Raw genomic sequence first — 13,146 nt, forward strand, 5'->3', positions numbered from 1 at the left:
ACTCATAGACTCCATTTTTGATTTAAAATGTTCACAAACCTTTTGACCAGTCATGTATGACCTAACTTTTCGATATCTTTCACAGTTTTTGAGATTTCACTGTGTAAGCAACATCAACTTTTCAGATTTTGCCCTCCAACCTCAGCTCCTAGAGTGCGGAACTTCTTCAGCTAGAGTGAAGCAGGCAGCTGCTGAGATGTTACAACTTTCTCAAACAAATTGTCATAACTTCCAAAATCCTCACTGTAGAAAAATAAAAAATACATTAAAACACCCCCTGACTTCTCCTGCTTCTTACAACGGGAGTATTTTAACAAAAAAATGTACAGCTTGGCCAAAAAATGCTCAAATGTGAGATAAAACCTCATTTTCCCTCATCTGCAGCAATGTTATACCTGACAAGTTTTTTCTCCTGAGCTCCATTCCTCAATCCATTTGTAGATCGCCGTCCTGCCCTCATTTCTGGCTCTACAGGCTTGAGAAACACATTATCGTGTTCGTCAGAGTCCCCAGATTCTTATAATGTTATCGTTTTTCTTCTAGCCTTAACAGTCTCGGCTCAAATGCATGGTTTTTTTTTTTACCCACATCTAACCCAATGCTCCGGCTTTAGATCAATGGACACAAAAGAGTTCCAATGTCCCATTGTGACATCATCATCATCACCATGGTAACCACACAGCTGTGTATGCTGACTAATGAGGTCATTAGGGGACAGAGAAACACGTGTGTTTGTTTTCCTGCCTCAACAGCCAACAGCCAACACACACATACACACACACACACACACACACACACACACACACACACACACACACACACACACACACACACAGACACACAAGCATGTATGATGATTGGGAATAACCTGACCGCCACCCGAGCCCCTTCTCACGGTTTCTGTGGAAATTGTCCAGTGCAAATATAGAGAGCTAGATCTGCAAGGAGGCTCAGCTTAGAAAAACATAAACCACAGAGCAAGGAGATCGATTTCACTGCATCAAATGTGCTGAGATGCTGAAGCTGAAGAATGAAAATGTAAAAAAGCTTTAAAAACTGTAATATTGGTAGAAATAGAGGTTAAAGTGGCACAGGAAGAAGTAAAAGTCGTTTGAAAACTATTAGTTGTTTAACAAAATTAAATTAATAGTGGAGTGAGCAAAATCTTTTTTGGAGAATATAAATGATTTACTTCATTTCATGATTATAGAATGATGAGTTTTCACATGTTAACTGGTTGAGAGATGAATGTACATTTGTTGTCTTTAAGGACCCCTTAGGGACCCTGAAAAGTTAGCACACAACATCCACTTAACATCATCTTAAGTATAATTATACTTATTATATTTATGCTCATGTGCCAAATCATTAATCATTTCTTCTTCTTGAAAGTCATTCTAGAAGTAACACTTCACAAGATGTAAACTTTAGAGTTAAATGTATGACTTTAAATTTATGAGACTAATCTCATAAATTATTATTATTATTATGCTCTTTTTTAAACACGGCTGTAACTTTCTGTCCCATATCTAAGTGATGCTAAATAACTGATAAGGTGTCTAAGCATACTATCAAACATGCTGTGCCTTAAAAGCCGACATGTATCTGTAAAGCTGTTTCGTAACGTCCTACTTATGGTCAAGTTTTACGTAACAGTAAGTTTATCAGTGGAATACAGGCTTAAGCAGAAAACCACATCTACCGCTTTAGAGATGTGGGGAAAAGAAGAAAACCCAATTCTGCAAGTGTGTGTGTGTATGTGTGTGTTAATGAGAGGTCGATAAAAGGTCAAAGCCATCAGCCCCCTCTACTGGAAACTAACGATACTACATGAAAATGCTCCTTTGGCTAATAATTGAATTAATGACATGAGTTGGAAAAAAAACACATTAGAAACTACAATTTTCAAGTGTTGAGTTTATGATAAAAGCAAATTCATGAATGAAAACATGTGGTTTGAGTGGGCGTAGATGGGGCACAACTGGGCACTTCCATGAAGAGAGGTGGTATTTAAAACAAACAGTACATTTTTGACATATTTAAGTGCTGAAGTTGAAAAATTAAAACTGGAATGATAACAGATTCTTGGAAAATGTCAGCCCTGCAGCATTGACACATTTTAGACATTTTTCACTGTTACTTTTTCACTTGAAATAATTTACAAAGAAATCAACAACATAAAAAATGCACTTTGTACCCTTATTTTTCATTATTTCGTTTTTCTGTTTGTATTCATTATTTTTCTAATCTTTTTTTGTATATGTTATATATCCTAACTTTTTATATTCTATCTTAATGTGTACAGCTAGTAATTCTAATTTTTTTTTCTGTCCATGTTATTTTCTTGTTAATTGCTGCGCCAACACACCAAGTCAAGTTCCTTGATTCTTATCTTGCCATTTCCTGTAAATCACAGCGCTAATGCTCTTCTTCTTTTTCCATTTGTAGCAGGTGGGACTCAGTTAGAGATGCATGACTGCCACCTACTGGAATGAGTTGACATTACAACATTAAATTATTACAACCTGTTTCAAACCTTTTTTTGAATTTCAAACTTTCTCCAAGCCAAAGCTGTAAATCAGGTTGTTTACACTTTACTGTCTCTATGGGAGTCACGGGAAATAAAGATAATGTCATTACCTGGTTCAAGGGTCATGGCAAATAGGCAACAAAAACTTATCGGGGAAAACAGGATAGTTTATTGTCCAACATAACATAAACAACACATAAGGGATGAATTTGAAACAAAGACAAACAGTGTGTGTGACGCTGACAAACTAACCAATGGTTATATAACCATTATATAACCATCTATGAGGAAACAGGCCGAGGTCATCACAATGTGATATAAAAATGTTCCTGTAAACATGTCAGCCTGAGATTCTCTGTGGAGTGATCCTTCATCCATCCTCTTCCTCCCTGTGGTGTGTTTTCATGTGTGTTTTCAGACAGTGGCTCTGGGTGAAGCCTTTGTCACAGATGTTGCACTTGTACGGTTTCTCTCCGTTGTGCGTCCTCATGTGGACTTTCAGGTATTCCTTCCGTGAACACGCTTTCCCACACACGCTGCACACAAACTCTTTGACGCCTGAGTGGAGCATCATATGGACTCTCAGACCATTTGGATACTTAAAGTTTTTTCCACACACGGAGCACTCATACGGTCTCTCTTCAGTGTGAACACCAAGGTGTTTCTTCAGACTTGCAGTTGATGACAGCTCTTTACCACAGACACCACAGGTAACCTTCTCCTGGCTGTGAGTCCTCAGGTGAACGTTTAGCTCCTGCAGAGTGTGGAAGGCTTTGCAGCAGACGTCACAGAGGAACGTTTTCACACGCTCGGAGTGGATTCTCTCGTGTTGTTTCAACCTGAGGGGGATTAGGAATCGCTTCCCACAAATCGAACAGGAGTAACGTCTTTTCCCAGAGTGAGACGGCGTGTGCTGGGATAAGGCTCGTAGGTTCCTGAAAGATTTGCCGCACTCGTTGCAGGTGTAAGGTTTCTCTCCTGTGTGGCTCCTGTGGTGAGCCGTCGCCAACTGTTTCCAAGCAAACGTTCGATCGCAGACGTCACATTTGTACGGTTTCCTCTCCACGTGTTCCCACCGATGTTTTTTTAAGTTACTGATGCATGTGAAGGTTTTATCGCAGTCGTCACATCTGTATGGTTTCTCTCCTGTGTGTAGAACAGCGTGTCTCTTCAGCCCAATTCGAGAAATGAAATTCTTGCCACACACGTCACAGCTGTATGTTTTCTTGTGGCTGTTCAGATGACTCCTCAGCTCCTCTGACGACTCTGAATGTTCTCCGCACACTCCACAGAGTCTCTCTGGATCCTCCACATGGCTCCAGGAATGTTTGATCAACATGTTTCTGGAGCCACTCAGAGCCTGGCAGACTTTACAGGACAGAAGAACGTTTTCAGTCGACGCCTCCAGGTTCTTTCTCTTTCTTTTGACGACTGAATTCATCTTCTTCTTCTTTGTTTTTGGGGGGATATGTTTGCGTTTCCTACTTTTTATTTCTTTATCCTTCTCATCTGGTTTCCACTCTTCATCTCTGTCATCAATCCCATCCTCAGCGTCATCTCCATCGTCGCTGTCAGCTGCACAGTGGGCGGAGTCAGGGGCTGTGAAGTCTTCAGATATCCCTCCATGTTCAACAACCTCGTTTGGTTTGGTTTGATGCTGACGACTCTCTGCTCTTTGTACAGGAACGCTGGAAAAACTGAAGGAAACAAATCAGATTTCCATCTTTGTCAGACTTAATTCATCACTCCTCTAACCCTAACCCTAACTTCACTGAGGAAGTAAGAAAGTGAAGCTGCAAACTTTTGTTTTAGGTGTCAACAATAGGGAATAGTAAAACATAACAGTTATGATGTTCTTCTGTAACTTTATACTTTCGTACTTTCTTTGGTTCGTTATAACTTCTTCAAATTTTGTCAGATTTTCACCATTTAAATTTTAAACTATTCAGCTCCTTCTGGAGATGTGTGCTACAACATTTCATATCTGTAACCCTTTAACTTTTTGATTTATTCAGCTTTTTCTGGAAAAAATTCACAATCTGAAATGAATGGGAATCTGCTCCTCTCCCTCCTAAATTTACCTAAACTTTGAGATGTTATAACTTCAGCAAACTTCCACTTACAGACTTCATTTTTGCTTAAAAATGTTGACAAACCTTTCGACTACTCATGTATGACCTTACTTTGAGATATCTTTAACAGTTTTTGAGATTTCACTGTTTAAGTAACATAAACCTTTCAGGTTTTTCGCTCAAACCTCAGCTGCTAGAGCGCAGAACTTCTTCAGTTAGAGTGGAGGAGCCTGCTGCTGAAACATTTCAACTTTCTCAAACAAACCATCATAACTTTCAAAATCTTCACTGTAGAAAAATAAAAAATACACTGAAACGCTCCCTGACTTCTCCTGCTTCTTACAAAGAAAGTATTTTAGCAAAAACAGTTGCACTGTTTTGCCAAAAAATGCCCCAATGTGAGAGGAACCCTGATTTTTCTGTATCCTTTAGCAATGTTCATTTTGATCTACTCAGTCACCTCAGCTCCATTTGTGACGACACCTCTATTTCGCTCGCCTGTGCTCATTTTTGGCTCTAAGAACCTGTAAAACACATCATTGTGTTCATCAGTGCCTCCAGATTCTCACGATGTTATCGTTTTTCTGATAGCCCTCACGGTTGCCCCATAGCTTCAGGAAATTCAGACCCTACGTTTCGCTTGTTCATCCTCTGTCTCAGATAGAAGTGATTAAACAGCTGCAGCTCTCCACAGCCTAACGAGCAGGTTACCATGACAACCTTTCATCTCACACAGCTTTTTATTAATCACGACATTCAGGAACAAAGACTATGTGTGTGCTCTTTCTGTCACTCACACATCCCAGACCTTTACATGTACTCACATACTGATATTTCCATCACTACTTCAGTTGCTTATAATACCATACCTCCCTCTCTGCCCTCCCCCCATCATTCAACTCTCAAATCAGTAAAGTGACCCGGTCTGCAAACTTTTTATCTCCGCAACATCAACCGCCTCCACTCCTCCTTCACCCCCAACACACTTGTTACCTCCCATCTGGACTTAGGAGCTCCCTTCAATCTGGTTTCACTTTAAGTTCCTCCATGAAATTCACCAAGACTCCCTCTTTCTTTATCTTCTTTTAAACTTTTATACATTTCCATTTTTCTTTGCAATGAAAGGCAAAAATTCCCGATTCTACAACACTTTGAAAAATGTCAAAATTGAGCTTAAACTGAAACAAGGGATCAGGATCTGGACATCCCTGCTCTTTTCTCTGAGTGGAAAATGGTTTCAGCTTTTGGTCAGGTAGAGACGTTTGGCTTCACCTTGCTCGCGCTCCTTCGTGGTCGTTTGTGGCGTCATCTTTGGTTCGATGGTTGGTCTCTGAAGACGGCGGCTGCTCAGGGCGTCTCTGGGATTCCTCCACCTCCTGAAATAATTCAACGCTTGATCTCTGACTCACAAAATCTTCACATGGAAACTGTTTGACAGGAAGTCTCACCTTGACTCGGACATACAGAGCTGATGGTCCGTTCCCTCTGGATTTGATGGCTGCTTCCATATTCTCAGGTGTCACTGTCTCCAGGTTAAGAGGCGTCAGTTTCTGGGTGACATCAACAGTGAAGGCTTCAAACTCTGCAGACAGCTGAGGGAAGGTGGACCTCAGGAGGTCCAGGAACTCTGCCTCCTTCAGGTCTGGAGGACACATCACCTCCTGGACGCTGGACTTGAACACTGAAAGCAGAACAGAAGGAACAAACTTCTTTCTCTGACACAACGTCACAAACTTTTTCTTCTTGTCACCGTAAAAATATTTGTCCATCACTTCAAAAATACTAAAGTGTCAAAGTCTCTGACCGTTTCTGGTGAGCATGTCGGCGTGAGCGTCCTGTAACAGACACACCTGGAGCTTTATAGCCCCGCCCTCCTTCTTTTCTGGCTCCTTATCTTCAACATCCTCTACTTCATCGTCTTCTGAGCCAGCCCAGGTCGCTGAGTCCTCCCAGTCTAAGGAAAAAAACACAACTGATTTCAGTTTTTATGACCATGAGAAGACGTGACTGTCTCAACCAGAAACTTTGTTGGTGTTGGATTTTTGTTGTAACTTGTGGAAACACTGGTTAAATATAGAGTTACAGACAGGAATGGACTGGCCAACTGGCATATACTGGACAAGGCTTAGTGGGCTGACATGCTGTCCTGGCCCTTATTGTTTTATGGTGTAAAATAATTAAAAATTATTAAGAAAACTGAGCACCAGTCCAACTTTAGTGCTGCCATGATGTCCAGGAAAGCTTCTATATAAAAATAATAAACATATTCAACTTGTTCTTGTCCTATAACTCTGCCAGAAATCCAGCTGACCTAAAAGGTTCATGTGGCCTCGATTTCACGGTCTTGTGGATCTGCCCTCATAACATCAGGAGGATCAGACCCTACCTGACACAACAGGCCACACAGCTTCTGGTTCAGGCCCTTGTGATTTCACACATCGACTACTGCAACTCTTTCCTAGTAGGCCTCTTTGTGTGTACATTTAAACCTCTGCAGATTACCCAGAATGCAGCAGCACGTCAATCACAATCAAATTCAAAGCTCTTCTTCTGGCTCACAAAATATTAACAAGAACGGCTCCTGTCTACCTGGGGTCCCTCATCCAGGTCTACACTCCTTCTGGTCCTCTACGCTCTGCTTGTTAAAGACGCCTGGTGCTCCCAGCCCAGCGCGGCTCCAAATCTCTAGCCAGACTCTTCTCCTCTGTTGTTCCCAAATGGTGAATGAATTACCTAACTCTATACGATCCACAGAGTCCCTTTCTACTTTAAGAGATCTGTTCCTCTGTCATCTGTTCAGGGAACACTTGGACCTTAATCTGAGCCTGCTCCTCTTTGTCCTCAGGGGGAGAATGATCCAGAAGGTCTCAGACCCAGCTCTTATGATTTTTTAGCACTACTACTACTTGTAGCACAGTTGTCGCACTAACCAGGTTTTCCTTCTGTTTAAATTCTTGCTTGTGTTGGACGTCGCTTTGGACAAAAGCGTCTGCTAAATGAAACTGTAAACTATAAACTGTATTTGAGATAAAAATGTCTCGTGTATTAAAATAACCGAACAGACTTCCAGACGTGGTCTGGTGCAGTCCGTTACCCACCTATCCGACGGAGAGTGACCCGAGGCTGCAGAACAGCCTCCAGCTGCTCCTTCTGCCGCTCCACCTCCCTCCGCAGAGCCGCCGCCTCCTCCTCGTACCCGGACACGGTTCTCTCCACAACCGCGAAAATTTCCCGCGCTGCCGTCGTCAGTTTCTCACAAACGATTTCTCTGAGGAGCTCAGCTTTGGAGAGTTTCATGTCCACGGAGAGACCCAACACCACACCGCCACCAACTTCCATGTTTTCGTCTCAGAATGTGTGCAACATTAAATGAGTCCGAGAGGAAACGCTTCCCAATCAAAGGTTCCGCTTAAGTTTGAACGTTTTTAAATTAAAATAATTGAAACGGCAAATTTTTCAAACAGTTAGAATAAATGATGGATAGATAAAGAAAAAACATCCAGTAAAAGTGAAAGCTAGGGGTAAGAAAAAGAAAAAAATGATTAAAAAAAGAAACGAAAAAAATGAGAGAAAAAAGAAATCGAGCATTAACTCTTCTGTGTGAGGTCCTGTTTGTCTGATACCAAACTAGTTTCACACACACATCAGTACACTACAGGGTTTGATCACTAAATAAAGGGATTTGTGTTTATTAAATAACTACTTCTGTTAAATATCTGTTCACAGTCGGAACAATCGTGTGGTTTCTCCCATGTGCGGTTTCATATGAGCTACAAGCTAAACTTTAGGAGTAAATTCTGTACAGTTCATCACAAGCTTGTTTATCTTCTTTGACAATGTCACATATTGCCAAAAAAAAAAAAATCTGATAGAACAAAAAAATATTTCACAATAGGCCAAAATATTTTGCAAATATATTTAAGCTCATTAAATGCACAAAAAATAAAATAAAATAAAATTAAATTAAATAAATAAATAAACATACTGGATAAATACAAATGTAACCTTTTTAATAAAAAAATATACCTTGTAGTTATGTTACCATTGGTTTCAGCAAAAGGAACTCAATGATTACATTTGTCTCAACTAATTTCATCCCCATTTTCAGCTCATGGTGATAAATATTTTATATATTTTAAAGTCTAACAACAACGCATGATTACTTATGTTCCTCAGTTGTTCTGTACTCCGACCTTTGACCTTCATCCCTAGCCTTTGTTTTTCTACCCTCTGGTTTTGGGGTCAGAGGGGAGGATCCCTGCGGACGTTTTTGCAGAGCTGTCAGAAATATTTGAATCACAGAGAAAGGAGAAAATATTCAGCTGGAAGATGAGACTCAAACCAGTGTGCAGGGGTCGGGTGGTTTGTAAACGTCACAGAGCGGATAAAACTCCAGCAGTCTGTGGAGCCTGATGGTCGATCAGTCGGTCGGTGTCATATTTTACACTTCTGAACGTTTTGAAATATTGGGAAAAAAATCTTTAATATTCATTTTTGAAATTGTAAACAATTTTAACTGAAGTCCACAGATGGAGCGGACGCCACGCAGAGGGGTGAGTACGTCAAATCGTTGCTTAAGAAAATTGATAAATATTGAATATTGTTATCTTAGGACTTTAACTTCTTTCAAAAGTTACGTTTTTAAGATCAGCTGAAAATGTTTCAATATCATCTGTGTGATCAAATTTTCTTTTCTGCATAAAGATTATTAATTTCATTTCTTCTTGAGAGATTTTAAAGCTTATTTTCAATGCTCAGACTTATTTCAGTGTAAATAACAATGAATTCCATATATACCGAGTGAGGAGTGTAAAATTTGTTGTTTTTATTTCAGTTTTTAACAGAAGTAGAAGAAGTCAGGAAACAACATTAGAATTTAATTTTCCACCAAAGATATTATCAATAATTCAGATTTTCTTTATTACGGTTATATATTCCTTGTTTATTGACTGTTAATTTGAACTTTTCAGGACGGCGGTCTGATGAGCCGACTGACTCTGAGCTCTCCAGCTCCGACTCTGGGTGGGTGACTCACAAACTGAACCCTGAAACTCCTCTGAACCAGGTCTTTGTGTCATAGTTTCTCTGTTTTTGTCTCGCTCAGGTAAACTTCAGCTGTACGACTGGTGTCCACCTCAGCAGCAGTACCTGGATTTGTCCAGCAGGGGGCAGGGCAACCTCTCACACACTCAAACTGCTGCTGCTGTAAATGTGAGTGTGAGTGTGAGTGTGTGTGTGAGTGTGTGTGTGTGTGTGTGTGTGTGTGTGTGTGTGTGTGTGTGTGTGTGTGTGTGTGTGTGTTTGAAGCATCCCTCTGAGGCAGTATGCTCCCCTTCAAACACCATCAGTGTTAAAGACGACCTCTGGGGGGCAGCATCTCCAGGGCTTGTGTGTGTTTGTGTAATGTTGACCATATTGTGGTGTTAACGCTACAAGCTGCTGTCTCTGTCTGTTTTTATCAAACAGGTTAAACTTTAACAGCCTCTTTTATATAAAAAAAATTAAAAAACATTCACTGTGTAATTTGAAGAAACATATTTCAGTTGTTGGGTGAGGTTCATAAATATCTAAAACCATAAAAAACATTTTTTTTTTCTCACAAATAACTAATAAACGAAAACTAAATAAAAATAAAAATCAGTTAAACTACATTTCCCTCTCCTCTCTGCAGTCATCCGTCCATCCACTCGTACCTCTCCTCCTCTACAGCGACAGACACTTCCCTCCCGCCTCCCCGTACAGCCAGCCAATCAGCACGCCTGCTGCCCTACAGGCCGACGCCCCCTCCATGATACACCACCGTAACTTTGGCAAACACATCAGCAGGTGGGTTCAGGGGCGGCTCATGATCCTGGTTGCATTTGGCCTCACTGATAAGTAGACACGCGTATCGTCTGCGTATAAAGAAACCGTACGAATGACCTCACGCTCTGTCTTTCTCTCTCTTTACCCGTGATGTCACGCGCTCGCCGCAGCTCCCAGCAGGTGAAGAAGCCTCTGAACGCTTTCATGCTCTACATGAAAGAAATGAGACACAAAGTCCTGCAAGAGGGACGAGAGAAGGAGAGCGCCGCCATCAACCGCATCCTTGGACGCAGGGTGAGAACGATGGCGTCAAAGTGACAAAACGCTTTAAAAACGTATACACGCCAAAAATATGTTGTCTGCCGTGTCTTTGTCTCCTTTAGTGGCACGCTCTGTCCCGCTCTGAACAGTCCAAATACTACGACCTCGCCCACAAAGAGCGACTCCTCCACATGCAGCTCTACCCTGGATGGTCCGCCAGAGATAACTACGTACGTTCCCGACATCCACCACGTGTCGTTACAGGCTGCGTTTGTTTGACGAGGCTTCAGGTTATTTCTTTGTTTTTCTTTTAGGGAAAAAAGAAGAGGAAGCAGAACAGGAAGCCGACAGGAAGTTGTTCCAGGTCTGGTTAAAATATAAGAATTACTCTTTATCTTTCTAACACCACGTTCCTTCTGCTACAGATGACTCAATGCATCAAGTATCAACTCATTTTCCCACATTAACAAATGTTTGTGAGTCAGTTTCTGAGCACAGCTTTTATCTCACAGCCCAATGACTGTAGCTGCACCACTGGTGTTCCCCAAGGCTCAATACTTGGCCCTCTGACTTTTCACCATTTTCTCCGTAATTAGCCTGAGAGCTGTTAGTAGTCCACTCTTTGCAGACGATACAGTCCCAAATGCATCTACTAACGCAGCTATTCTCAAATGGGGGTACGGGTACCATATGAGGCGCCGATTGTAAAGTTGCACACATTACAAAAACCAACAACATTTCTCCACATTTAGCTCTAAAACATCACTTTTTCTGCAAATTTAGAGAAAAAATTGTGAAATATATGTGTCAAATATTATATAATACATGTTGAATGTTTTATCTTAAGGTTATAAATAAATGTCCTGATTGTAAATATTAAGCTAAGACTAAATATTTATCAAAGATTTCTAAATATTTACCAAGGTTTCTAAATATTTAGCTACAATTTTGAGAAAGTCAAGCTCTACTTCTTCGATGTCGGCCACAGGGTCTACAACAGCGCCATCACAGTACTTGGTACGTTTATTTTCTAACGGCTGATTTAGCCGACTGTGTTTGACTTTCTCAAAATCCGCTTGGCTGGATCGCTTCCTCCAACTTTTATTTTGGTACTTCCTGTGGGAAGGAGTGTGAATTTGCATGTTAGCTAAATATTTAGAAATCATACCTCAAGATTTATAAATCTTAACTAAATATTTGTCAAATTTTTGATAAACATTTAGTCGTAGCTAAATATTTAGATTCAGGACATTCATTTATAACATTTATAAATTACATTCAACATTTAGATAAAAAAACTAACAAATATTTCTTTAAATCTGCAGAAAGAAGTGATGTTTTAGCACTACATGTGGAAAAATGTTGTTATTAATTGCAGTGTGTGTAACTTTACAATCAGTGCCCCATTTACCCCTAGGGGTATGTGAGAGAACTGCAACGGGTACAAAAACAAATGTCACAAAAAATGCATTACAACAAATCTAAAATGAAAATAAATAAACTGATAAAAAAAACTTTGTCAACAGCATTTAATTTTCATGTCAATAAATGTTTATGTCTATAAACAGGAATGCACTAAACGAGTAAAGTCTTTTAATTTTTGTAACTGTGGTACATCTTGATGCTTCTGTTTTAAAAGAATAAATCAGTGTGCTCCTTGGGTCTTAAAAAAATTGCACCACAAAATTATATAATTTGATTCATCTTTCAATTCAATGTTATCATGGCTGTAGATCCACATGCACTTATTTATCTATCTTATATTCTTGTATTATTAGTCAAAAACCTTTCTCAGCCATACAAGGGGGTACTCGGCTAAAATTGTCACTGAAAGGGGGAACAAGCCTAAAAAGTTTGAGAACCTCTGTACTTAAGTCCCGTGTCCACCAAGCAGTCCGGTTTGGATCAGTACAGTTTGGTACGGGTTGGCTCGATTAGGCCTGGTCCTGTTTGTGTTTCCACAGCCAACTGTGCCCCCTGGTGGTAGGCGGCATGTAAGCTGGATGCTGATAGCAGCATCAGTTAGGCAAAGGGTGATTATTATCATATATTAACAGGGTATGTAGGCTGTTTTATCAAAACAAGCAAACTTTCTACAGTCTGTCTGCTTTTCCTTCAAACAACAGAAAATATTTGGGTTGATTTCACCAATTCTGGCAGAATTATCAAATAAAAAAAATAACACCACCTTTTCTTTCTCCCACAGCTGGACTCTGAGTGCTGGATGAGATCTGTGAAGAAACGACGCGCTGTATGACGCTCGCTCCCCTCTACATCATGTGAAGTTTCTGTCAGTTGATATAAAGTCACAGGAGATTGTGTGTGATAATAAAGAATCTGTCTACGTAAACCAAATAAACTCCTTTCATTAGTGTGTTTAGTTTCTTGTTGTTTGTTGTTCAATGAAAGTTGACGCTTGACTGAAAATAAATCTTTAATTCAGAGCAGATAAATTATTCTGAACACTTTCTCTTCAAA

General features: G+C 40.2%; 2 protein-coding genes across 2 annotated transcripts in view; one reads left to right on the forward strand and one right to left on the reverse strand.

Annotated features, from left to right (window-relative positions):
* Positions 1 to 7,986, reverse strand: part of LOC141811219 (uncharacterized) — a 35,695-nt gene extending 27,709 nt beyond the window's left edge. The window contains exons 1-3 of the mRNA XM_074699200.1: positions 7,701 to 7,986; positions 6,407 to 6,556; positions 6,051 to 6,283 (exon numbers count right to left, since the gene is read on the reverse strand). Of these exons, the coding sequence (XP_074555301.1) occupies positions 6,051 to 6,283; positions 6,407 to 6,556; positions 7,701 to 7,941 (624 nt within the window). The 5' untranslated portion in view covers positions 7,942 to 7,986. The remainder of the gene's footprint in view (positions 1 to 6,050; positions 6,284 to 6,406; positions 6,557 to 7,700) is intronic.
* Positions 7,987 to 10,279: 2,293 nt separating this feature from the next.
* LOC141811140 (transcription factor 7-like) lies at positions 10,280 to 12,938 on the forward strand. The gene is made up of 5 exons (XM_074699064.1): positions 10,280 to 10,428; positions 10,578 to 10,701; positions 10,791 to 10,898; positions 10,983 to 11,032; positions 12,875 to 12,938. Exons 1-5 carry the CDS (start codon positions 10,391 to 10,393, stop codon positions 12,894 to 12,896), a joined length of 342 nt encoding a protein of 113 aa, XP_074555165.1. The 5' UTR covers positions 10,280 to 10,390; the 3' UTR covers positions 12,897 to 12,938.
* Positions 12,939 to 13,146: the final 208 nt, after the last annotated feature.

The sequence above is a fragment of the Halichoeres trimaculatus genome, unplaced genomic scaffold, assembly GCF_033239565.1.
Source record: "Halichoeres trimaculatus isolate MK-OKI-2021-1 unplaced genomic scaffold, fHalTri1.1 fHalTri1_scaffold_22, whole genome shotgun sequence".
Classification (NCBI taxonomy): Eukaryota; Metazoa; Chordata; class Actinopteri; order Labriformes; family Labridae; genus Halichoeres; species Halichoeres trimaculatus.